General features: G+C 37.1%; 1 protein-coding gene across 4 annotated transcripts; it reads left to right on the forward strand.

The window, feature by feature from the left end:
* The first annotated feature begins 404 nt into the window (after positions 1 to 404).
* Positions 405 to 27,727, forward strand: si:ch211-235m3.5 (BICD family-like cargo adapter 1). 4 transcript variants are annotated; one of them, XM_052109658.1, is made up of 10 exons: positions 405 to 731; positions 2,203 to 2,418; positions 9,183 to 9,299; positions 10,556 to 10,708; positions 13,246 to 13,425; positions 13,523 to 13,672; positions 18,249 to 18,326; positions 25,094 to 25,203; positions 25,964 to 26,084; positions 26,748 to 27,727. In XM_052109658.1, the coding sequence occupies exons 1-10, from the start codon at positions 480 to 482 to the stop codon at positions 26,943 to 26,945; spliced, it is 1,575 nt and encodes a 524-aa protein (XP_051965618.1). In that variant the 5' UTR covers positions 405 to 479; the 3' UTR covers positions 26,946 to 27,727. The 4 variants fall into 4 exon arrangements, with proteins under 4 accessions (XP_051965618.1, XP_051965619.1, XP_051965620.1 ...); XM_052109659.1 differs by having other exon boundaries at positions 10,562 to 10,708; XM_052109660.1 differs by lacking the exon at positions 18,249 to 18,326.

Consider the following 27,727-nt stretch of genomic DNA (forward strand, 5'->3'; position numbering starts at 1 on the left):
CCAAGTAGTAGCAGGAAGTATAACAAAAGAGTTTATAATAGTCCTCTTATTGCCAACATTTTTTAGAATAATGTGAAATGGACCCATGGTGCTTGGGCATGTCATTGCAGCTATATTTTTCTCTTTAATGAAAAGGAGGGAGGATTCAAAATAATTTTTGTGGTAATTTACATTATGCCACAAATGCTGTCAATTGAGCTTGACTTGTATTGAGCATGGACTATTCAGTATACTATAACAGTTTTTTAAAGTTTATAATGCACAAGTGGAGAAGCATACATTCATATAGCGCCTCTTTTGATCGCACGAGTCTGCAGTCACCTGAAACTAACCGAAGCCCAGCCCACAAGAGTTGCTTTCCACCATCCGCCTCCAAACAAACTCATAGAGAGATAACGTGAGAACACTCGCTCATGAGAGACACACATGGAGCCTGAAAACGCTCTCTACATGTGAACTTCACTCCTCATCCTGAAGCCATGAGTCTGGGGGAAGAGCTGTGCTATAAAGCGCGCCGAATGGAGGTGGAGGAAGACTTGTACTCGCTTGAGTTGAGCGCCGATGAAGATCTGCCGGTGTATAAGGACAGTGAGGAGTTGTTCGCAGCTCTGCGGCAGAAGGAGGATGAAGTTCTTCTGGCCGCTCAGGTGGGAAAAGCGCTCCTCTTGGAGAACAGACAATTGAAGGAAGAGAGACAGACACTTCATGACAAATACACACAGCAGCTGGAGGTGAGACGCGAGTCAAGTCAAGTTCCTGTCAGCGTTTCCATTTCGCACGCTGCGCATTGACCGCACCGTGAATTCATAGAGACCCGTCATAGAAAAGTCTGTCTTCTGTCGTATTTGGCAACACTGACGTCTTCCAAACCTGTTGTTGTTGTTGTAAATAGCCCAATGTATGATTCGTGTTTGAACGCATGCACCATTTGACATGGATGAATACAAAACTAGCGAATTAATCGCAAGGTGAACTATATTTAGAAAAGTGCAGGGTTGTCAAACTTTTTACTTTCAGGGTGGGCTTATTTTCGAAAGTCAGGTGTATATTTACTACAAAAATGTAACAACATTTCCAGTGTTATTAAAAAAAAATATATATATATATATATGTGTGTGTGTGTGTGTGTGTGTGTGTGTGTGTGTGTGTGTGTGTGTGTGTATTTGTTGGGGGATATGTTGGGGGATATGTTGTCACAATGGACACCTGCTGTTTATGGCATTCATTTGAGAAGAATATAAAAAAATATTAATAATATGAAGTAGGACTACTTAAAATAAAAAATATATAAAATGCCATCTTTCACAACATCTCTGTATTTTGAATGAGTTATGGTCTTTCAAGCTAAATCTAAACAAAACAGTTATGAAACTCAAGACAATTTAGAAACCAAATAAGTAAAAGTAACATATCCCATACTGAAATCTGAAGGCCATATAAACTTATTTGTATATTTTCAAGTCCCATTAGTATTTGGGAACATATAGGTTACATACGGTATATGAAAACGGCAATTTTTTAGTATTTTGAAAAATAAGTTGCCATATATCCAATTTCTGAATTTCAAACAAACAATGTAATTAACAATTTGCAATATCGACGTATAAAAAAATGCACTGATATGCCTGTGTCAACTTGAGCCATTTGCAAAAACAATATTCTTGTCCCAAGAACACATTTCAACCTTTCAGTGAAAACATACTCTTTTACCCAGCAGCTATTACAAAATATGATTTTGGAATTGTAGTTTGGAGGACCGAATGTACACAAGTGTAATTTAAGTTTTTAGAGGGTGCAATTTGATTTTAATCTGTACAGTATCTACTGAAAAGAGATTACATTACAATGCGTGTGACTTCATTGTGTTTTTGCTAGTAAAAGTACTAATGCATGAGTACAGGATTGCTAAAGGGATTTATATCATTATTTGGAACCAATCCTACCAGATCTTAAAGATCAAATAAGAATCCTGTAAGACTCTGCTTAAAATCAAATGAGACTGATCAAGTTTATCTAGAGTTGTAGGATCTTATTTGATTGCATTTGACTCCGTTGGTGCATCCACTGGCGTTTCTGACAAGTGTTGGATCCAGTATTGGTGTAAAGATAAATCACATTATCTTTAGAATGTGTAGATCTTAAGTCTGATATGTCAGTGAAATCAGATTCTCAAGCTGATCTGTGGCTGGTGTTGCATGGCAGGAGCTGCAGCAGGGCAGGTACGAGCTGCGGGTGAAACTGGACGGCTGCCAGGCGCAGTGGGAGAGTCAGGTGGGCGAGCTGGAGCGAGACGTGCAGGAGCTGCAGATGCAAGTGGAGAGACTGATGCAGACCCTGAGTGAGACAGAGAGAGAGAAAACCAGACTAAACCATGAACACAATGAACAGAGCCAGAGACTCCGAGAACAACTGCACAGGGTCAGTTACACCCCGTCTTCACTCACTTTTAGCATCACACAGTGGACATTGGAACTGCACATTGTCAAGGTTTTCATGCAGAATATAACATTACATAATATCATATCAACATCATTATACTCCTTTGTATTGAGTGATTATAGTGTCGAGCAGTCAGTTGTCATGAGACGGTCATTAAGGGCAGGTCTCTTTATGCATTGTGTATAGAATATAAGGTGTGCCTTTTATTAGATGGTCAGTAGAATGTAACTGTGCTGTACTGCGATACATACACAACACTTGATTAGAAGGCCAATAACTATTTTTCGTTCAGATAAACATGACTTCATACTGTTCCTGTATGTAAAATTGAGCTTTGATTTTGAGCACAATATCAAGAAGATAACCATAGTCCTACAGCACAGACTTGCAGTAGATATATCAAATGTGAAATAGTTATGTGCATGGATTACAGTATTTAGCACATTGTTTGGTGCATTCCTGTTTACTTCCTTCATTCTTCCCGCTCAAGGTCTTGAGTGCTAAACCAGTGTATCATCTGATCTGAATTCCAAAGATTATCACAAACCACTTCAATTAGATAGATGTGCATTACAGGAATATTCCGGGTTCAACACAAGTTAAGTTCAATCGACAGCATGTGTGGCGTAATGTTGATTACCACAATAATGTATTTTGACTCGTCCCTACTTTTCTTTAAAAAAAGCAAAAATGTGTGTTCCAGTGGGACACTTACAATGGAAGTCAATGGGGGCTAATGTTGTATACCCTGTAATCCTGGTCATTTAGTAGTCTGCTGCAAACCCCCGATAAATACAAAGAATACACAAGTTATAACAGAAGAATTCATGTAAGTGCTTTTATAAAATTATAAGCTTCACATTTCTGCATTTAAACCCTCTAAAATTTGGCCACATTGACTTCCATTGTAAGTGACTTACTGTAACACATTTTTGCTTCTTTTTTAAGAAAAGGGGGGGCAAAATATATTTTTGTGGTTATCAACATTATGCCACAAATGCTGTTGATTGAGCTTAAATGGTACTGAGCCTGGAATATTTCTCTAAAGAAAATGAAAAAAACACTAATTTCTCATTATTCTCGATGGTGGTTCTTATCAGATACTGTAATGTATGTATGAACATATGTATATATATATCAGTATGTCTTAAAAAATATTTTTTACATTGGGACATTATTTTCATGACAGTTGCACACATTCAGTTGTCAATGCAATAAAAGATGGTCGTTAAGATATTTCCAACACCCCAACGTGTAAAATGTTATATTATTTACATTGTAAAGTATTAAGATATCATAATAGTATTCACTTGGTACTGCACTTTATTTAAATTTAATTAAAAAAAATCAATGTACAACAGCATCTTTTTTTATTGTAATACATAAACATGTTATGGGAATGAGAATCATAATTGAAAATGATGGGAATGGTAAAAGTAAAACGGCCAGATGCGTTACGGTAATGAGAATCGGAGGGTAAAATGTGCTTAAAGGGATAGTTCACCCAAAAATACTAATTCTGTCATAATTTACTCACACTCATGCCATCCCAGATGTGTCTGACTTCCTTCTGCAGAACACAATGAAGATTTTTAGAAGAATATTACAGCTCTGTAGGTCCTTACAATGCAAGTGAGTGGTGACCAGACCTTTGAAGCTCCAATGATGTGGATATCCATTATGTCCATATGATGATGTGGATGAGAAACAGATCAATATTTAAGTCCTTTTTTTAGTAAATCTCTACTTTCACTTTCACATTCTTCTTGTGTTTTTTGCCACTTCACATTCATATCGCCCCTTACTGGGCTGGGAGGAGAATTTATGGTTAAAAAAGGACTTAAATATTGTTCTGTTTCTCACCCACACCATCATATCACTTCTGAAGACATGGATTAAACCACTAGAGTCATATGGATTAGGCAGGACTTTTATGTGCATTTTGGAGCTTCCAAATTTTGTTCAAAATGTTTTTTATTGATTTGGGATTAAAATAGAATCTTGTTGTTTTCGGACAAAATGTGAAACCGTTCATTTGTTTCTGTAGCAGCTTCACAACATTGCAGATTAATATGGTAGAATTAATTTCCAGTCGAGTGTGTGTATTTAAGCCATTTTTTTGGTTTTGAATGGGGCTTGTTTAACCAGAATTTAGAGTCGGAACTAACTGATTTATAATACAAGTTTAGTTTTTTCAGATTTGTTATATAATTTCCTGTTGTTTTAGTGTAAATTCTTCATGACTATTGTTCTCATGAAATTCTGGGAAGGCTGCATTTAGAGCCACCTGCTGCTGTTGACTCATTCTGTGTGTAAACTGCTTTCACACTCACGTTCTCTTCACTCTGGGTTTGTATCTTATCTTAGTTTTTTCTGCAAGGTCTAGGCATGCACAGTTCTTCTGTGTTTGCACACCTGGTGCAAACTCACGAGGGCACTTAAAGCAGTTCTTTACGATCACATGAGAGTGACAGACTGAGGCCGTGTCTGTTGTGTCTGTAGTCATGGATTGTTGTCGGTTTGGACTGGTGTAATGGATAACTCGTTCCACCCCACGGGGAGGTCCCACACCCTCTCACCCCCTACACACCACACTGACCACATCTCTGACCAATGTTTTCTAAGAAATCAAAGTTCAGGAAATACTGATCTTAATGTAGGAAGGGGAAGTTTTATCTTACTCATTCCACCGCAGCTTCCACCACGTATGAGCCGATCAAACAGTGACTAGAGTTGGAGTTTTGGATAAACGACTTCTGGAGTTTGGTTTTGCCCGTTATGGTGAACAGCCCATTTTCCAGGTGTGTAAAGCACTGAATGTAAGTAATTGTGTGCTTTGACTCATTTATTCTAAAATGCAAGAAGTTTGATTTTAGGGTTCATCTGTAGCCATTGTAATAACTTGTGTATATTATAGACTTCTATGTTTTGTGAGTTAAATTTGATAAAAATCCCATTTGGGGATGGACTCGTTTAGAAAAACAATTCTGTTACTTACAGAGCCCTTATCACAGGGATAATCCCCTGTAGCAACCTGGAGTTAAGTGTCTTACTCAAGGACACAATGGTGGTGACTATGGGGCTTGAACCAGCGTCCTTCTGATTACCAGATTACCAGTTATGTGCTTAGACCACTATACCACCACCATATTGTTGCTGAAGTCACACTACTTTGATTCAGCAAATCAGTTACAGTTTAATTGTATGAGTTTGTAAATCATTCACACTTGTGAGGTTATTCAGTCATCTGCTGTGAGGTCATATATCTACAGTGATTTGTGCAGCATAGGCTACATCTATATTGGCATTTTACTTGATTTTCAGCGTTGACGTTTGGGCAATGTTATTGGCTTTCTTTCTGGGATAAGGGTATCTTTGAATAAAATATGGTCATCATAGACAATCCAAAATGCTTTTTTACAAATAAATGGTCTGTAGGTGGCTTTGAAAAAAAAAAACGTTGAATGTATAAAGCCTCCAAGCTAATGTCCTGACCTTACCTAGAAGAGAACAGAAACCAGCATTGCAAAAAACGGCCTGATTTAATGAGATTTATGTGACCTCGGCAACATTTCTGCAAAACAAATGTTTGTGCTTCATTATGTTTCACTGCAGTTTCCCAGTGAAATGTCCAGCGACAGGCACCAAAAGTGAAATGGTTTTTAAGGTGATTATTAGATGGAGGTTTTAATGAGTAAAATATATCTCCCTCACTTAAATCTTTAACCCAAACCTAACCAATAGTATCCAAAATCAAATCAGAGGTGAACGAAACAGACATCCTCAACCTAAACCAACACCTAAACCTAACTGATGGTGTCCTAAAAGCAAATGCGACATGAAAAGCACATTTTCTGAACACTTTTGTCTCATGTGTCGGCTTGAGTGCTTGGCTGGGTTAGAAACGCAATCTCCAGAGTCCAAAGACCAACATTCTATGAGGTGAGCTACCGCCGAAGCGAATCATATTGTAATAAGTTTGTAAATTTACGGTACAATTATAAACTGTTCTTGGCCCGGATTACTAGCTCATTTAAATTCAAAATACATCAATACATTCTCATAAAGTATTTTAATACTTTTATACTATCTCTAGTCAATAAATCTATTTTCTTTCATGTTTGTTTTTCATGGCAAACACAAGCCCTCAGCAAATTATGGAAAACCTCTTGTCTTTTTCTCTTTACTTTCCTCTTTGCTGTTTGTTAGCAGAGTAAAGCCAGGGAAAAAGCAGTCCTAAGAACTGAAATATGCCATCATCCTCCATAGCGCTCTGCACTCGCTCCAATGTTTAAGTCTCACGCCGTCGCCAACAGGCCCATCTGTTACGGACATTCTCCTGATTTCACCGCACCTTAGTGGAAAAAGTAACTGTAACCACATCAACTGGCCCGGGTCGGTACTGTTTTGCTATGAGAACTGGTGAAAAAGCAGGTTTACTCTACAGTACATTAAAGCTATATTGTCTGAATTGCAGTATATTCTGCAATTTTAGAAACATTACAACTCCCTAGCGAAAAATCCCTCTTTTGAGAACATTTGGGGCGGGGGTAGTTGAGAGTGTGGTCGAGTGATGCTTTGTGGGAACAGTGCCAGGAGAGGGTTTACACCTGTGGGGAATGATTTCTAACAGCTGTTTTGTGTTTCAGTGAGAGTAGGAGAGAGATAAAGCAGCCAGAACCACTTGACACCTTAAGGGAATAAAACTCCACACACTGGGGCAACTAGCACAGGAGAATTTGCTCCAGGCTCAGAAACATCAGACCCACCTGTATAATAGTGGCACTTGACTATGGAAATGTACACTGGGAGATAAAGTCTTTGTATTGCTCCCTACATCAAGCTCTAAGTTGCTCGCCAAGTGTCAAGGAACCTTTGAGGTTACACGGCGAGATGGGGAAATCGATTATGAGGTTAAATTAATGGATAGAGGTGGAGGTTTACCTCCTCAACCAGCTAAAACCACGGAGAGAGGCTGTTCCCATGACTTTGGTAATGGTGGTTCCTAAGAGGGAGGAGATTGGTACAGAGGTGAACTTAAAAGACAGCATTTTCCACAGCTTTTGGTTTACACCAATTTGTGACCCTTCCGTTCGGTTTGTTCGGAAAATTCTCAGACCCCATGCTGCTTATGCCACTGCCAATCTGGATGACATCATTATTTACAGTAATGATTGACAGTGGCTCCTGCAGCATCTGAGGGCTGTCCTGAGATTACTGAAGCAGGCGGGACACACGGCCAACCCCAAAAATTGCGCAATTGGATGGGTGAAAGTACGGCATCTGGGCTTCCACTTGGCTCATGTGCAAGTGCGACACCAAATTGATAAGACCGCAGCTATTGCGGCCTGCCCAAGACCAACAAGGAGGTAAGACAGTTCTTGGGGCTGGCTATTATTGTAAGTTTGTACCTAATTATTCGGATGTCACCAGCCCGCTGACTTGTCTTACTAAAAAGGAGCACCAGACCCGGTCCAGTGGATGGAGCTGTGACAGCAGGCTTTGATGTGAATGAAAGCTGCACTCTGTGGCAGACCGCACTTACATTCCTCTGACTTCTCTCTCCCTTTTATCTTGCAGAAAGACAGGGGGTTAGGAGTAGTGCTGTCCCAGGTGGTGGAGGGGGAGGAGTGCCCCGTGCTGTACATTAGTCGGAAGCTCTCGTTGCGCGAGACCAAGTACAGCATGATTGAGAAAGTGTGTTTGGCAATCAAGCGGGTAGTCCTCACCCTCCGGTACTATCTGTTTGGGGAGGCTTTCACCCTATCGTCGGTCCACGTCCCACTCCATTGACTCCATTGTATGAAGGATGCCAATGCACGGATCACCCGTTGGTATCTGGCACTTCAGCCTTTTAAGTTCGAGGTGGTCTACAGGGTGGGGGTGCAGATGTCGTTTTTGTTTGTGTGTATGCTGAAAAGCCGCAGAAAATAACACTAAGGTGTGTATGCTGGTTCCCGCTTCCTCATTTTTCCCGAGTCTGACCAGAAATCTGTCACAGGGGGGCATTTCAAGAAATGGTCATTTTAGCCATACTGTTAATATTTAAGCTGGTGAGTACTGATTTATTTTGACACCCACTAAACCAGCCCATTGTCTTGTGGCAAAATCCGTTAAAGTCCTATATTCAGATATAAATCTTATAGTTTGTAGATGCCACAGGAGAGTGATATGTTCTTCCCTGGGGATGTGGTCTGGCTTGGGGTGTCAGATGCCAGGAGCATTTCTGAATAGTACAGCAGCTGGACATGCACTGGTTAACATCACCGCCCGTTAGATTCATCACCAGTGCTGAATAGAACAGGACTGCTTGCCACTCCTCCATATGCTGCTCCCCCTCCCCTACCCCCGACCCCTAGTAATCTAGCAAGATGATGTCACTGCCACTCTGCATCAGTGATGTGTCCCTTTGATGCAGTTTTGAGCGTGTTTGATACGCACTGACGGCTGTCTAGTTATCTGCTGATTCAAGTCTGTCACCGCAGGCTACCGCGCTCCCAATCAGTGCTTTTGTTTTGCTCTCAGCGAGCGAACGTAACTCCTTTTCATTATGTGGGTCACATTCCTAAGTGGAAAAATAAGTTGTTTTTTAATTGTCATTGCTTTCTCTTCTAAATGAGGGCTCTGCTACAAATCAGCCCATTTCATTTATGAACACATTGATTGAATGTATCTGAAAGCTGAAACATTTTATTGCACGGATACAGGGGTTTTGATTGGCATGCTGTTTTGTGTATGTGTAGGCTATGGAAGTGGAGCGAACCATGACCAGCGAGCTGCAGAGACTGAAACAGGAAATGAGAGAAAGGGGGCATGCCAGACCTCAGGACGAAGAAATTATCAGCGCTCTTAGAGAACAGGTGAGAGACTCTTCCATATCTCACATACCCGTATATTTAACCAGACCCGAGCGTGACTGCTGTGCACATTTTCCATTTCCTATTTCAATTTGTAACAAGTAGCACCTAATAAACATGCAATAAAAAATCTAGAGCAAATAGTTTTCCTTAAAATGTATGTCCTCATATGGGTTGTGAAATTTTAAATAATACCAAGTTATAGAAAGATTTTATTACAGCTGATTTTCTGCAAAGCTGCTTTGTGACTATGTGTATTGGTAAAAGCACAAATAATTTTTTTTTTTTGTTACAATGTTGTTGTTTTTTTCTATTTTGGCATCTTGCTGTTCTCTCTTTGCACTATCAAACAAACAAGTAATTTCCAGTGCTGAAGCATTTTACCAATCATACATTTGCATAATTAATTCTGGTTCAATGTAAGGGTCAGTATTATCACTGCCAACCATGTTAAAATAAAATTATACATGATAAATTCTGAATCTAAGTACTTATTATCATTGTCCCATGTCTGCCAAACATGTTGAGTGATCAAACATCATCTGCAGCCTGAAACTGAACTTTTGATCTGATTTTAGAAGTGAATGCACTTAGAAAACTATAGGATGCTCCTTTTCAGTGAATGACTTAACCTCCAGTGTGCTGTCTGTCCGCACCGGTCTCAGAACAGTTAGAAATGCACCTTATTTTCATCCTAACTCCATATAAGGCCTCTGAAAGCAAAATGTTTCAGCTCTTGGATGATCCCATTGATTCTGAGTGTGAAAATGCACAGTAAATATAGGATTTTTAAGGGAAAATAGCGCTAAAGTACACAATAGTGTTCACTGTATTTAGCAGCGTTTCTTGATAAATCACTCACATTTTTAAAATGGCATATTGTATGAAACTAGACATTTTAGTCTTTTGACTCATACAGGTTTAAATGAGAAAACTTGCACCAGAGAATATTTAACAGAGACGGGCCACTTCTATTAAAATGAATGGAAGAAATGAAATCGCCCAACTGCAGGCAATGGTCAACGGATGTAGATAGGAAGTCCCGCCTTAAAAAAGCCAATCGCCTTTACTAGACATTAGAAAAGAGCTTGTGAGCCTGAAGAAACAGAAAAGCATCACCCAAATTAATTTAAATGTTTTCTTGTACAATTACCATATTGTAATAAATTAAAATAGCATCTATAGTGTGAAATAGTATTTTCTGAAGTTGAGGGGCAGATGGAATAATGTTGGTAATGTTGTGAGAATTGTTTGTGTAGGTTCAGGTAGCGAGACTCACGCAACGTGAACAAACACTAGAGCAGCACTTGAAGACCGCATGCCAAGAGAACGAGGAACTAAGAGAGAGTGTGTCTTCACTACACACACGCCTGGATCAACAGGAACAACAGAGCCACACACACATACAACAGGTTCGGTCTCTCTCAAACACACACACATTGCTCAGGAGTGACTAATGAAATGTAGTGACACTACAGTTGAGCTGATTTCAAAATAGTGGGACTTTTCCAGCAACAAGCAACTGTTTTTCAACAAGTAGCTGTGTAGCATGATCAAAACACATGTAGTATTAATATTACAAATAGATAAAATAGATTTTATTAATAGATTAAATTATACAAATAATAAAATATATTAAAAAGTCCCTTTAAAATGTAGTTGGCTATTTTGGTGTGCAACTTGTAGTAACTAACAATATTTTCAAAAGAGTTTATCTGTAGTTTGACAACTTTAAATTATGAGATTCTTAGCAAACTGCTGTTTCAAATTCATTAAAGCAGAAAATAATTTTGGTTTCTCTCTGTTGGCCTCTTGGCAGCTAATATGGCATGAAGACATCATGTGTAGTTATCATGTGTATGTGTTAATGACGTGACACTTTTATTGTCTAGGTCTGTTAAGTTATTAAAAAAAATACATTTAACCCAGCTTTTCTGAGAAACAAATTGGCCGCTTTACAATTTGCAATCATTTTGTCAGAAACCGTGGAAGTAATAACAAGTAATAAACTAAATTATGCACTCCTTTTGGGATTCTTATTTGCATGTACATTTCTCAATTTCACCATTTATGTGCATATGCAAATATGCAAAATTGTGTAATTTCACTACAGTAAAAACCTACTGTTCTGTAAGTTGAAACATTATTAAAATAAGAGAGCGTGCCATGCATTGGGGCAGATTGCTGAAATCTGGTGGGGAAAAAAACAAGACATGAAAATCAATGACAACAATAGCCAGTAGATGGCTGCATTGTTCTGTGCATCTGCCTACTGTCTAGTAATTCTGAATTTCATCACAAGTTATGCATTTGGATTAATATTTAGACATTTATCAAACTAATATCTGTCAGTTTAGCATTTGTTTTTTTTTTTTATTGTTTTGAAGTGTCCATTTTTGCAATAATTTCACATCAAACCTGACCATGGTGTTACAAAGAGAAGACGGATCATTTTGATGCCAATAATTTATTTCAAATATCAAAATTGATAACTCAAAGTAAATTAATATTAATGTTAAAGTAATAAGCAGACAGATTAGCCACAATACTGAACAATTACACAAATATCTATTAAAATCTATGTTAAAAAAATTGCTCTGTGTTATAGTCTCTCCCATTCATATCCTTTTGTCAGTCACTTTTGACCATGAACGGTAAAGATGGCACAGTTTTTTATGAATACTTGGACTTATACAATCAAGTCCACATTGGAGGATAGGTCCACTTGAGGAAAAGTCACCAAGTCTTGTTCCTCTCAGATAAAGGAAACCATTTTTTTAAATCTGCAAAAGTCATTTTGGTCAAAAATTACTGAACATTTCAGGAAGGTTAAAAATGCACAAAACAATTGCTTACAGTAAAATACACCGTACTATGATGCTCGTTTTCAATTTCTGACTTCAAAGTAATTTTTATATTTTGTCTGAGGCTTAAAAGTGGTGTAACCATCCAGAGAATTATTAAAAAATATATATATATTATTAAAATCTCATTAAAAGCTGAAATGGGGGGTGGGGGAAGAAAGACATTTTGACATTAGTAGTTTAGAATAATATTTTATTGTTATTTTAAACTTTTTTTATTTTAATTTTGTTTTACCTAAAAGAAAAATAAATGCTCTGAAAGTATTCTAATACCTTTTACTTGATGGTTACACAACTTTACATTTTTACATTTACATTTACATTTATGCATTTGGCAGACGCTTTTATCCAAAGCGACTTACAGTGCACTTATTACAGGGACAATCCCCCCGGAGCAACCTGGGGTTAAGTGCCTTGCTCAAGGACACAATGGTGGTGGCTGTGGGGTTCGAATCAACAACCTTCTGATTAACAGCCCTGTGCTTTAGCCACTACGCCACCACCACTCCATTTTTAAAGTCATTGAATCTTTAATTTTTTTGGTAGAAAAACCTAGACATTTTAAACTTGATTTTTAAAAGATTTCTTATTTTTATCATCTCTGACAACCTTATTTGTCAGTGACCCACATACAGGGTGGTCCAAAACAAGACCACTTTGAAGTTTAAGGTTTTTGACAGTGAAGACAAAGATGAATTATGAGGATAAATACTTAAGATTCAGCTTTTTCTATATGGTTCGCTAATCAAATCTATGCAAATTAGTGACATAGATCATGTTAACCCCTATGTACAGAAAGTACAATTTCCTTGTTTTCATTTAATAAAACACACGAGATGTTCTTGTAACATTCGCAAATCATGCTGGAAAAACATGCCAGTTCAGGTGCTTTCTGCCATTTAAAAGCAAAAGAGGGACATTCTAAATACAAGACATTCTGAAGTCCATTTTTCAATTCAACTTTTCACTCAAAATGTTATGCTGAAAATATAATTTGTTATAAAAAAAAAGCGAAACAGTAGCATTTTCACTTTGGACACTACTGAACGTGTCTGCTACTGCTAAGATGTTTTTCTTGATTGTAGCTGTCAGAGGCCTGTCGTGAGGTGGAGGTGGTTCGTTCTCGGGCTCATGAGCTGCATTGTCAGGTCGAGGAGCTCCAGGAGGAAGTGTCCCTCCAGGGGAAAACTCACAACAACTCGTCATTACTCTCAGAGCTTGAGCACAGTCTGGAGCCCACAGGCTGGAGTCTGGACAGAGAACAGGTGATCCACTCAAGCATTTAACACAATCCCTCCTGCAGTAACCTGATAATGCCAGAAGTAGAAGTAATGTCAAACAAACACACCACTTTTCATGCAGGTCTCCCAGGAAGTGCACTACATCCTGGAAATACTGCGACCCGTGACCAGCAGCTCACAGGCTGAGCACAACTCGCATGACAGCCTGAAGGGCATGCTTACGCAACTGAAGCAAACAGCAAAAAGAATCGCACACTGTGATACACTACAGGTGAATCTTCTTTGGTACATTTACATGACAATAGCTGGCTCGTAATCTACCGCTCTTCCATTTGTGTCACCGTCTCATATTTCAGTGCAACTCAAATGGAATTGTTTGGACAGTTGACACTGATTCACATTGAAACACTTTGGCATACATCTTCCCTGATACCATATCTGTTACAACTTATTTGTCTTCATGGCTTGTAAAATCACACTCGCCTAAACCATTCTCTCTCTCGTAGTGCTGGGAAAACCGAATCATTTAAGTGAATCATCCTTTCGAACAGTTCATATAAATGAACTGGTTAAAATAAACTATTCACTTATATTTAGTGTTGCAAAAGGATTCATTTTAAGGAGTCAGTTCTTTTAGACTGTTTGTGTAACTGAACTAGTTCACATAAATGATTCACTAGAGCCCATCTGCTATAATAATATTATTTTATTAGTATTTTATTATTTTATTAGTTAATTCTATTAACCAACATCAATCCTGATCATAACTACCAAATATTCATTCATTTTCAGGATTTTAACACTTTAAATGCAAGTTTGTTTTTCATAATGCCACTGTTGTTATTTACACACACACACACACACATTTATCAATACAAACATACAAAACACACGCTGACATCCATACCAACACACCCACGCACAATGTTATCTGCATCATTTATTCAGTTGTCCTGCAGGTCTCTATAATACAGGAAACAGAGAATAGGGGAAAAGCTTGTATTTACTCCATATGCTAAACATGAGAAAAATGGTGCCATCTGGTGGAAAATATTAAACATTTTAATTTTGAAGCCAGAGCACTGGAATGAAAGTATAATATCATAGAATTCATGATTTTATGCTTTAATGGCACTGGGGTCAAATATTACAGTTTTAATGGGTTATCAATGGGGACATTTTTGTCCTGAAGGTCCTGAGTGTATCTGTTTTGTGTACACAGTGTGTTATAGATGTATTATAGGAACTGAGGTTGAAATATCAAAAGTCCCCCAAAAATACACACCTTTTGACCAAATTTATGCCATTGGCATTAACACAGCCAAAATGTCCTGAAGGTCACACAAGGGTTAAAACATTGTATTACGAAGGCATATGCTTATTTATTTGTTTCTTAATTAGTTGTAGATGGCTATAAATTGTGCCTACATTTGAATTTTTATATATAATACAAATATTTGTTAGGGTTAGGTAAGGGTTAATCAATGTGCAAAGTGAAGAAAAGCAGTCAACAAGTGTCCAGCATGCGTGGGAATAACTTCTTTATATAAATATATAAAAAATATAAATTTATATTTACAAAATTAAGATTTAGATATCACACAATGTATATACTACATTATTAATAGACAAAAATGTTTGCTTATTATACAATTTAGTGTTTGGTTTGAGTCCACCCTAGTCGAGTCTGAGTCGAGTCCGAATTAATCCGTTCATTAATTGTAAATTGTAACTGTAAACTCAACATCATTATTTTAAACTTATTTTAACTTTCACAACTAAGAAAACACAATTGTCAATATAAATGTAATGAAAACACCTTTTATATTTGATTAGTTTCCTGCTGGACAGACTTCAAAGTGGTTTCAGAATGGAAGTATATGCTTTAGGTGTATGAAGACAAAACTGTCCTTCAACACAGTTCTTTTTGCGTTCTGTTGACATTTCAATTATTTGTTGCTTTTTCTCCTCCACTCAAACATAGACTAAAGAAAGTGAAAACTGCATGAGTCATTACAACCAAGATTATTATGTTTCACATTTTTATTTCATTTTTATTTCTACTTCATTTTCAATTTGTCCTTTTCAATTTAATTTAGTTTTATTTTAAATGATCCTCATCTAAAGAAATAATATATACTTCGGTTTCTTTTTTGTCTCTATCTGCCAACTAATTTGGGTCAACACAGTACACTAGTAATTAGCATTCGCTAATCTCACGACATGACTGCAAATGCTACATCTGAAAACATGATTGTTCATTTTTTGAAAATGTGGGGCAATTCTACGCTCTGCTTGAGCACCTAAAACTCTGCGTTCATGTGTTATCATTTAAAAAAATATAAGGGGTTTCATAAAAATGTATTTAGGACTACCTTGAAGAAGCTATTTGACAATACCCACATACTGTATATTACACAAGACAAAATAGTAAATGAATTTAAACAAATGATCCGGATCTAAAGTTCACATTCTCTTGGTTCTAAAAGGAGTAGTTCATCCAAAAATGAAAATTCAGTCATAGTTTACTCACCCCTGTGTTGTTCTAACTCCATATGATTTTCATTCTTTTTCTTAACACAAAGGGAGAATTGTGCTCAGTGATGTCACACAAGTCTAATAAGTTATTGTATGTGACTCATGTCTTGTTCTAAAGGAATATGATAAGGTTTGGTGAGAAACAAATTGAAATCTGATGTAGAATTAAGTGAAACTCTTCACTGACCATTGATCTCCTGTGTGCGTTCATGAGACGGACACGTGAGCTTTCGAGCTCCTGGCATGAGATCAAACACACAAATATGGTGTGTTGTTTTCTCTATGATTAATGACTGTTTGTAACAATCATTTTTTTGTCATGAGCTGTGAAGCTGCCCACTTTTCTTAAGAAAAATACTGTACATTCTTTGGTTTCCCAGCATCTTCTGCACATTTGAGTTCTTCCCAACAGTGGCTAAATGATATAGACATGCAGCTTTTGACACTTGATGGACACAAAAGGTGCAAACGTTCATTGATGCACAAGAACCAAGGGGGTGCAAACTTTTGAACAGGATGATTTGTGTAAATTACAGTGCTACATAAAATATATCATCTTTTATCTCTTATATTTGCATAAGTTCTGAAAGGGGTATGAAAACCTATGAGCCGGAAGACAAAAGGGGTATACAAACTTCTGCAATATATATATTTGTGAAATATATATTTTATTTTATATATTTGTTTTTCACTATTTAACTCCGCTGTTTTATTTATTTAGCCTATTCTATCCATATGATGTCATACTGCATGTGTAATTATGAGTAGACTTGACATGTCAGGTACATATTTTAATACAAAATTCACAACATTGGAACCTAAAATTTAAAATACAATCCCCACATCTCAACATTTAAAATAAATATTCTGGGTTCAATACAAGTTAAGCTCAAAACAGCATTTGTGGCTTAATATTTATATTAATTTAATATAAAAATTATTTTCTACTTGTATCTCCTTTTCTTTAATATAAGCAAAAATGTGTGTTCCAGTGAGACACTTACAGTGGAAGTCAATAGGGCCAATTTTGTGAGGGTTTAATGTCAGAAATGTGAAGCTTATAATTTTATAAACACACTTGCATTAAATATTCTGTTAATACTTGTGTATTATTTGTGCTGTACAGTTGTTTAAATTGTACAATCATTTACAGTCAGTTTTGGATTTGTTGACATTACATCGTCATGGCAACGATGTTGTAAAATTGGCTAACTTTACACAGAAAAGGTTAGTAAGTGATTTTATGACAGTAAAATCATGTTTACATGCATATGCTTTATGTCATGTGACTATACGTTTGAAACAGTGAGTATTTTAATGTTTACAGATTGACCCATTGACTTCCATTGGAAGTGTCTCACTGGAACACACATTTTTGCTTTATTTAAAGAAAAGTAGGTACGAGTCAAAATGTATTTTTGTAGTAATCAAAATTATTCCACAAATGTTGTCGATTGAGTTTAACTTGAATTGAACCTAGAAAAGTGTTTGTACTATGTAAAAAGTGTAATGTATCTGTGTGAATGTGACACTTGTCTGATTTACCTCCATGCTCGTGGGGAAAATGAACATTCAGAAAACACCCCGCTTACATTCTCACATGTTGCGCAAAGACATCTATCGGCTTCTTTCAGCTCGTTGTTGAAAACTCATTTTTGCATTATTTTGGGAATTTGCGCTGACTGACAGGACAACATAGAGCGCATGATGTCATTGCCATGGGAACAGATACACTTCAGCTGATTTGCTGAAGACTAGAATGAATGTATCGTCCAATCAATGTGTGACACAACACAATTGATTTTCTGCTCTGCACTTTGTCCTTCTCGTCATCGTCTCTGGTATCGTTTACAAAGTTAATTTAAAAAGAAAAATTCAGCGAGTCCATGACAAGTCCATGTTCATTCAAATTGGACTTGTGACCGAGTCCGAACTCGAGTACCCCAACTACAATTTTCCACAAAGCTGTTGATAATGCATTGTTGTTCTAGTTTTGCCCAGTTGACATTGTTTGATGGCCTACTTTTCCGTAATTGAGTGCTGCTGTTTGCATTGAAGTGGGAATCGCGTCAGAGTGAATTGTTCAGGTCAGGGCGTGTTCACGCATCAATAAGGCCACAAATGTAGTTGGAGGGAGCGATTGCGAGAGAACAAAGCGAGATGGAATAGAGGCTCATAATGGTGTTACCTGATACTGATGCTGCAGACAGATACGCCCTGCCATCAGCTTCTAACAAAAGGACACTTCACTGAATCTCCTGGGCTGACTGCCATGTAGCACTGAACCTGCGTATCGTTTGTGTCTTCAGGACATTAGGAAATCGATTGTGGGAGCGGTGATCGATCCATGTGAGAACACCAAATGGCTGCAGGAGATTGGGGATCAGGTGACCATTTCTCATGAGTTCAAGCTTTCAGACATAACTAATAACAGCCCAATAGCACTGCCGCTGACCTGGGGTCAGTTTCCTGCTCATTGTTTGTATTTTCTGACAAAGCCTGAGGAATTTTTTAGCAAAGATTCTCTGTGATTCTTACAAGGATTCTCAATTGTCTTTAGACACTTACGAAATAGTCAAGTAGTGCATTTGTTTTGAGTCCCAGTTATATTTGCTTTCAGGCAGAAAAGAATACTGCATAACCAGATAACAAAAAATAGCCTGCGTTGACCCTCATTTGTGCATTTCACTCTTAAAATGGTTAACACAGATTTAATGTTATCCTAGGCAATTTTGATACTTGTCGAACACTGTTCATACTTTACTCTGTATTGGCTCGAAATTAATCCTAGATAATCTATCGCAAGCCCTTTCAACATTGAATCATGTGCATAGATGTCTTTTAATTCCATTTTCACTAGTGAAAATGCCCACTCTTGATATCAGTAGTACAACACTTACTACAAGTAAATATGCTCACTTTTAATATCATTAATTAGGTTTGCACCAGTAAAACATCAATTCCATTTAAAAAATGACATCACTCCTTGAGGAAATATCCGTTCTTGATATTGAAAAATTCCAACCAGTAAAAAAAACACTTATTAATATCTGTAACTGCATTTTCCTCGTAGAATTTCACAATGATCTGTCATCCACCCCTGTTTAAGAAGGATCCAATCACACTGGAGGTAAAAATTTTGGAATAATGTACAGATTTTGCTGTTTCGGAAGGAAATTGGTACTTTAATTTACCGAAGTGGCATTCAACTGATCACAAAGTATAGTCAGGACATTACTGATGTTAACAGCACCATCGTTATTTTAAAAAAGTCATTTTAGATCAAACCTAGACAGCAGCATCACTCAACACCTTATCCTTGAGTTATCATGCTAAATTGATCATTTGGTGCTAGAAAATCACTTGCCATTATATCAAACACAGCTGAAAGATATTTGTTTCATTAAATGAAGCTTAAATGTGTAGTTGTGTTTGTTTTTGAGTTGTCACAGTATGCAATAGACTGGCATGTCTTAAAATGGCCAAAAAGAAACAGCTTTCTCTAGAAACTCGTCAGTCAATCATTGATTTGAGGAAAAGAATATTTACACTATGTTGAAGAAAATCGCGAATGATATGGGGGGCATTGAAGCTATTCGCAGAACTATAACGTCTGTGGAAAATAAGCTATCTGCGCTGACCATGCAAATCGATGATGTCGTGTAGAATTCCTCGAGGAAACGGAGAATGGCAAATGAACCCGCCAGCAACTAAATGTGAACTTAATCAGTTAAAAGATAAAGTGGAGGACATGGAGAATCGGAGTCGACGAAATAATCTCCGCTTTATCGGCGTTTCGGAGGGAAAGGAAAGCGGAAACATGATTAAGTTCATAGGGGAGCTGATCTCCACAATAATCGATACATCGGAGCGACTGATGGAGATAGATCGGGCTCACCGAGTATTTGGCCCTCGACTCAATCCCGAGGACAGACCTAGGCCTATACTGGTGAGCTTTCTAAGATCAATGGATCGTGATTCGGTGTTGCGGGCTGCGCGGGAAAAAGGGGAGATTCACTTTTAGGGTAATCGGATACAGATTTTCCCTGACTTTGCTAGAGCGACGCAACTCAAGCGAGAAAAGTTCAGAGAATGCCGGAGAGTCCTTCATGCTCGTGGGGTGAAATTTGCAATGTTGTATCGGCGACCTTAAGGCTTGAGACCAGCAAGGGTCTTTGTTAAATCTATGTATCTTTTTTGGTTTTTATTTCATTATTATGACTCGTTGTTTTTAGATGAGAATTTTTTTTTTTTACATTTAGGAGTTTCATTTATATTACGGCTTCAGTATTGGTTAGGTCATCTATTGAGTAGGCTAATGCATATTACATATACGTATAGTATGCATACTGACCGGGGATTTGTATTTTGCAGCAATAGTGAGTAACAGTTGTTTGCAGCCTTTGACCTGCATCAAGTTTTTGTTTGAAAAGACATTTATCGATAATTATTGGACTAATATGTGCTCTGTTCTTGTTCAAGCGCAGTTTATTTAGTTCGGGTTGGGGTGTCAGTGGCAAAATGGTACATGTATGTATTTGATTGCTATTTTTTATATTACCTTTTTGAAGGTTGGTACTGCTTTTATCTATAGTACTGTGTCTCACCACATGGAATGTCAAGGGGTTAGGTCATCCGATTAAAAGAAGAAATGTTATGTCTAAACTTAGTTTCTTCAAGAAACTCAATTGTCACAGAAGGAAGCAGAGAAGCTAACAGGGTTGGGAAAGTATTCTATAATGTGGGTACAAGCAATAGTAGGGGTGTGATAATATTGGTAAATAAACAGTTACAATTTTAACGCATTAAACAAATGAAGGATGAAGAGGGGAGAATTCTTGTTCTATTGGGGGAAATGAATGGGCAGAATATCATACTAGCCAACATTTATGCTCCAAATAGGTATGATCCGGCTTTCTTTGTAAATCTGGAGGTTATGTTATATGCAGCTGGGCAGTATGATATTGTTTTAGGTGGGGATTTTAATTTAGTTTCGACCCAGTGCTTGATCGGAGTAGTTAGATAAGATGTAAAATGACCAAAGCTCGTGTAAAGTTAAAAAATATGTGCAAAGCTTTTGGATTAGTAGACATTTGGAGGCTTTTGAATCCGGATGGGAGAGATTATACATTCTATTCTGCTTCTCATAAAATGTACTCTAGAATGTATTATTATTTAATATCAAAATCTCTTGTATCTTGCTCGACCTGTTCTATCAGCACCATTATTATTTCAGATCATGCTTGGGTATGTAAGGAAATGACTCCATATCAGGATAGGAAACATACTTACAGATGGAGGTTCAATTCTTTCCTTTTACAGAGATCTGATTTTAAGGAGGCTTTGAGAACTGAAATTAAAATATATAGGAGTCAAATGTGTCAACCTTTGCAGGTCTTTTTTGGGAAACATTGAAGGCAGTGTTAAGGGTTTATATTATTCAGTATGCATCATATATATAAAAAAAAAATTTATATTAAAGACTTGGCTAATTTGGAAAGAGAAATTAAAGATAAGGAATTGGAGATGATGAAAAAGACCACACATGAAGGTTTGAGATATTTAACGCGATTTGAAATATAGGTACAATGATATAATGTCGAAGAAGGTGGAGTTTGGATTGTTCAGGGCAAGGCAGAAATATTTTGAATCTGGGGAAAAAGCGGGCAAGCTTCTGGCAAACTATATTAAGCAAAGAGAAATGTCTGCTCTAATTCCTGCTATTCAGTCTACTGAAGGAATAACTGTTACTAAGTTAGAGGATATTAAGTTTTTAGAAAATCTTATATGGATTTATACACCCCTACCTGTGAAGCAGAGGATGGAGATATAAAGGATTTTTTGAACTCATTAAATTTACCAAAGTTGACAGAATTGCAGAACAGGAACTTGATTCCCCCATTACATTGAATGAAGTTGAAGTAATCAGGTCCTTACCCTCATCTAAGTCTCTGGGGCTGGATGGCTTTACTGCAGAGTTTAAGTGCTGTACTCCTGAGGTGTCTCCATTGCTGCTTAACATATAAAATATAATAAGGCAATGGAGAAAGGTGAGTTACCACCCACCCTGTCACAGGCGTTGATTACCCTTATCCTTATAAAGGATAAAGACCCAACTGAGTGTACAAGCTATCGTCCGATCTCTTTAATTCCTGTGGATGTTAAAATTCTCTCTAAAATCATGGCAAACATGCTGGACAGTGTAATTACTACTTTGGTTCATGTGGATCATGTGGGTTTTATACATGGAATAACTGGGGCAGATACATTAGGAGACTTATTAACATTATGTGGTCAATGGCTGACGTTAATTCGCCAGTGGCAGCGATTTCACTGGACGCGGAAAAAGCTTTTGACCGCGAGGAATGGAGTTACTTATTTGAGACGTTAAAAACATTTGGGTTTGGGAGTTTTTTTTTTTTTTAATGGATAAGTTTACTGTACACGCGACCCCAAGCTGCGGTGCAGACTAACGGGCAGATTTCTTCTTATTTTACGTTGGCAAAAGGGACCCGGCAAGGATCTCCATTATCCCCCCTGTTGTTTTATTTGGCTTTAGAACCACTCACAGCAGCTATAAGATCAAGTACAGGCTTTCCTGGGGTTGCTGTAGGGGGATCGGTTCACAAATTGATGTTGTATGCAGATGACATACTGTTGTTAGTTTCAGAGCCCCAAAAGTCTGTGCCGTGCTTGCTAGAAATTATTAATTCATTTTCTAAATTTTCAGGTTATAAAATCAACTGGTCGAAGTCTGAAACTCTTCTTTTAACAGCCTATTGCCCTTTGTGTCGTTTTTCCAACCTGCTCCATTTCAGTGGCCCAAAGAAGGTATACGGTACCTTGGTATTCTTTTTCCTCGTAAATTTTATGATTTAGTGAGAGTGAATTTTGACCCATTACTGCAGAAAGCATGAGGCATCAGCATATTACAAATTGCTAATGGATAAAGTAGGTTATAGTTCCCATTCTGCTCTTAAAGTAGTCTGGAGTAAGGATTTGAATGGTTTAATTAGTCATGAAGATTGGATCAGAATATGTAAAAATTGTAAAGTGATGTCAAGGAATCTGGGAGTAGGACTTATCCAATTATAATATTATTTAGTTTTTATCGGACCCCGAGCAGGCTATTTAGGCTTGGTCTGAAGGACTCTGCTGAATGCTGGCGATGTGAGAGAGAGAGAGAGGACAGAGACCTGATGCATGCTCTGTGGTCCTGCTCTAAAATACAGGAATTCTGGTCTAAGGTTCATAACTATATTCAAGATGTGTCCGAGTGTTGATTTCCATTCTGTCCAGACATTTATGTCCTTGGAGACCCATCTTCTCTATGCTCGGATGTAGAGACGACCGAATGGATTCAAATAAGTATTATGATAGGAAGACACATTATTATGAGAGGTTGGCGGTCACCAGGTTCACCATCTTTCCAAGAATGGGTTACAGAATTGGGGAAAGTCACAGCATATGAAAAAAATGTCATGTAGACTACTTGAAAAAATGTATGTTTATAGGAGAAAGTGGGTAAATACTTGAAATTTATTGAAGGTACAGGAGAATGACCTGGTGGTGAGACGCAATATAAGAGTGTCATTAATTTGATGACTACATTTTAACATTATTATTTTAATTATTTTATTTGTTTTTTTTAATTATTGTTTTTTTTGTGGATTTATTCTAACAATCTATATATAATTATGACTGGCACATGTTAGATGGGTGGGTAATGGGGGAGGCGGTTTGATAAAACTCTTATATTTGTAAAATGGAATGTACTGTTCTGTTAATTTGAAGGAGTTTTTTTTTTTTTTTAAAAATACAAATAAAAAGTTTGAATCATAAAAAAAATTCTACCCGCTCAACACCAGTTTCATGTGCAACAGTAAAGAGAAGACTCAGGAGGCCTTATGGGAAGAATTGCAAAGAAAAAAACACTTTTGAAACAGAAAAACAAAAAGAAAAGGTTCGAGTGGGCAAAGAAACACAGACATTGGACAACAGATAATTGGAAAAGAGTGTTACGGATCTTAACCCTGCTGAGCATTGTGGGATCAGTTAGACTGTAAGGTGTGTGAGAAGTGCCCGACAAGACAGTCACATCTATGGCAAGTGCTACAGGAAGTGTGGGGTGAAAGGTCACCTGAGTATCTGGACAAACTGACAGCTGGAATAACAAAGATCTGCAAAGCTGTCATTGCTGCACGTGGAGGATTTTTTGACGAGAACTCTGAAGTTGTTTAAAAAGTTCTGAACAATTTTTTTTCAAATTGTAATAGTAATTTTAGTTCTGACTATACATTGTGATCAGTTGAATGACACTTGGTGAATAAAAGTACCAATTTCTTTCCACAAGAGCAAAATCTGTACGTTATTCCAATGTGTGTGTGTGTGTGTGTGTGTGTGTGTGTGTGTGTGTGTGTGTGTGTGTGTGAAGTTTTCATTTATCAATTAATGTCATACAAATGAGCATTTTTACTAGTTGTAATTCAATTGTTAATATCATGAATGGACATTTGAACTATAAAGAAAATTAAAATAAAAATTATTGATATATATATATATATTTTTTTACCAATAAGAAGCTGGTATGTGCATTTGGGATTTAAAATAAAACCTTTTTTTTTTTATCTTTAATTGCGTTTTGAACAGGAGTGCATGACAAATCATTGTGATATTCTACTAGTAAAAACGCAGTTACAGATATTAATAATTATGTTTAGTTTTTTTATACTAGTTGAAATACATTTTTTATTTAAACAATGGGTATTTCCGTGAATATGGAATTAACACTTTTTTTTACTACTTCAAATGTAATTCAAACATTTATCAAAAATTAGCATTTTCACTAATAGTAATTCCATCACTAAGAATAAACATTTATACAATTGAAAATTCATATCCTGTACGTGATTAAATGTCAGTTTATTTGTCTCTTTATTACTCCGGTTTATATGTTTGATGAAAATGTGCAACAGTTTCAACTGTTTTTAATGCTCAGATGCTGAAATTAGACAGACTCTGTAAAGCTAAAATATTTCTTGAGGCAAGCATGGCTGCACTTGTATGTCTTACACTTGTTAAAGAAATATGAAGATCACAAAAATAGCATTAGTCAGACGTTTCAGAACCATTAAACAATTTTTTTCTCTCTCAGAATGAGCGTCTTATAGCGGAGAACACCGAGCTCAAGCAGCATGCAGAGACAATGCTGGATGAGGAAGTTGTTCAACAGGCCATAAAGGACCGTGATGATGCCATCGCTAAGTAAATATTGAGCATTTACTTAGAACTGTGATCAATATAAACGTTTAGGAGAAAGTAAATATATGACAGAACCGGTCATGTGAGTGGAATAGACATATTTCTATACTTCTATACTAATCGACAAATCTCAGTGTCGATTTGTAAAACAATTTCAAAGGAGATGGTGATGTTAAACAGTTTTTTTCTAATGCTTATGAGTCATTGACAAACAAGGTTGTCTGAGGAGTTAAAAATACTGGCTAATCGCCAGTGTTTAAAGTCTGTTATTTTTCAAATGTAGAGAATGAAATATTTTACTTGCATGAATAGTTCTAAGTAATACATGATACAATTGGTCTAAAGTGGTTGGTAAGGGGGATGGTGGTTTTACAAAGGGGATTGTATTTGGTATTTCTTGCAACAAGAAATGGGGTGACTGTGGCTCAGGTGGTAGAGCGGGTCATCCACTAATCGCAGGGTTGGTGGTTTGATTCCCGGCCCACACGACTCCACATGCTGAAGTGTCCTTGGGCAAGACACTGAACCCCAATTGCTCCCAGTGGCAGGCTAGCACCTTACATAGCAGCTCTGCCATCATTGGTGTGTTCATTGTGTGTGTGAATGGGTGAATGAGATGCAATGTAAAGCCCTTTGAAAACTGCTAAGGTTAAAAAGGTGCTATAGAAGTGCAGATAATTTACCATTTACAAGGGGGATGGCATCCCCTCAACTCGAGCCCTGACTTTTCTAGAAAAGACAGTTTTGTTTTATTTTCATGCAGGAAGACAGCGATGGAGGCAGAGCTGCTGAGGACTAAACATGATATGATGTGTTTAAACAACCAGCTGCTGGAGGCCATTCAGCGCAAACTAGAACTTTCACAAGAGCTGGAGGCCTGGCAGGTCAGTTACTGCAAAAATACACTTGCTTTACTCAAAATCAATTGACAGGTAGACCACCTCCTGACCCTTGTTTTTCTGTTTACAGACTGTGGCTTTTGACATATAGTTGCCATCTGCCGCACATATGCAATGGCTCATATTTTGGCCAATTTTTCAGTTATTAAAAAAGTCTATATATCACTTTCTCTGAATTCCAATTATTGATGCTTGCAGCTACAGTATATTTACAGTTTGTTTCCTGCTACTTGTTATATTGATCTAGCGGATGGAAATTGTTCATAATGGATCACCAAAGCAATGTCTCTGATTGGTGCGGTTGGGTTTGTGGAGTTTGTGCTGATTGATGAGCGGTCACAGTGCTGCATGAGAGAATATAAAAGAAGAGATAAAGAAATTATGATAATATATTGTGTTATTTTGAGTGAATGTATTGGCATGTCCACAAAGCATAACCAATTCCTGTTCCTTTCCAGCAGATAACAGAGGTTAACATTTATTCTTAATGTCATTAAAGATTCCATGATATCAGAACAGGAGTTTTGTGGCTCACTAGTCGATATGGTAGTGTACTCCTAAAGTAAGCCCTGTCGACAGCCCTACTTTACTCTGGCTTGCTGAAGTTGCTGCTGTACCATTAATAACAGTTTTCTGTGTACCTCTCAGGATGATATCCAGATTATCATTAATCAACAGTTGAGGAGTCAACAGCTGACAGAACAACTGCCTCAGAAGAGATCAACTGGTCACATGTCTTTCCTGCATAAATCCAGACGACCGTCCTGTTCCCCGTCCACCATATCAGAGATGAGCTCGGAGCAGAATGGGTCGCCCTGGAGAGACTGGCTCAAACGAAGCAAATAAATCTGCTGCTCAGCCTCCAATGCTAGCGCTCCGAACTTAAAGCCTGTCTGCGCCCAGACGGTATGATCACGGATGGGGACTGCAGAAGCACAACCTGAGACTGCATCAGACACACTCATGGATTATGATCAGCTGAAGAATGCCAAAGACACTGGCCAAGTATTTAAAAATATAGTTTTGGGACGATGGACAGACTGGTTGCATCACCCCTAACATCAAAGGAAAATTTATATATATTTATATATTTTGCACAAAGAAAATGAAGCCTATTCAAATGTCTTGCATTGTGATAATGTTTTCATGAGAATTCAACACTTTTCCTGAGATTTCTCATTACTGTGATGCATCTGGATGTTTTTCTTTATTACTTTTGTACTTCTTATTAGATTCCGATTACTCTAATAAAGTTATGTTTTGTATTTCCATAAAAAAAGTATAAAAATAATACATTTAATAATGCATCATATTTTTTAATTACAGTAATGAGAATGTGTATTTTTTATTTTTTTTTTTCATGGAAAAAAAAAAAGTGTTTCTGGAAACAGGCTTTCTTTAAACAAATATAATTAAAATCGGGGGAAAATAAATATATTTTGCATGGGAAACAAATTAAGCCTATTTTTGGGACCATTAATTTGTATTTATTTAATTTTATTTTTATGACAATTTAGCACATTTCTCCTGAAATCCTATTACTGTAATGCATCTGGATATTTATGTTTTGTTTTGTAATTGTGGACTTACAGGATGTCTTATATGTCATAGTTTTTTTTTATTACTGT

The sequence above is a fragment of the Xyrauchen texanus genome, chromosome 38 (genome assembly GCF_025860055.1).
Source record: "Xyrauchen texanus isolate HMW12.3.18 chromosome 38, RBS_HiC_50CHRs, whole genome shotgun sequence".
NCBI lineage: Eukaryota > Metazoa > Chordata > Actinopteri > Cypriniformes > Catostomidae > Xyrauchen > Xyrauchen texanus.

Coding starts and splice junctions, on each gene's coding strand:
- si:ch211-235m3.5 (XM_052109658.1), top strand. CDS start 480: ATGAGTCTGGGGGAAGAGCTGTGCTATAAAGCGCGCCGAATGGAGGTG. Junction 2,419..9,182: donor TCCGAGAACAACTGCACAGG/GTCAGTTACACC, acceptor GTGTATGTGTAG/GCTATGGAAGTGGAGCGAAC. Junction 9,300..10,555: donor TCAGCGCTCTTAGAGAACAG/GTGAGAGACTCT, acceptor TTGTTTGTGTAG/GTTCAGGTAGCGAGACTCAC.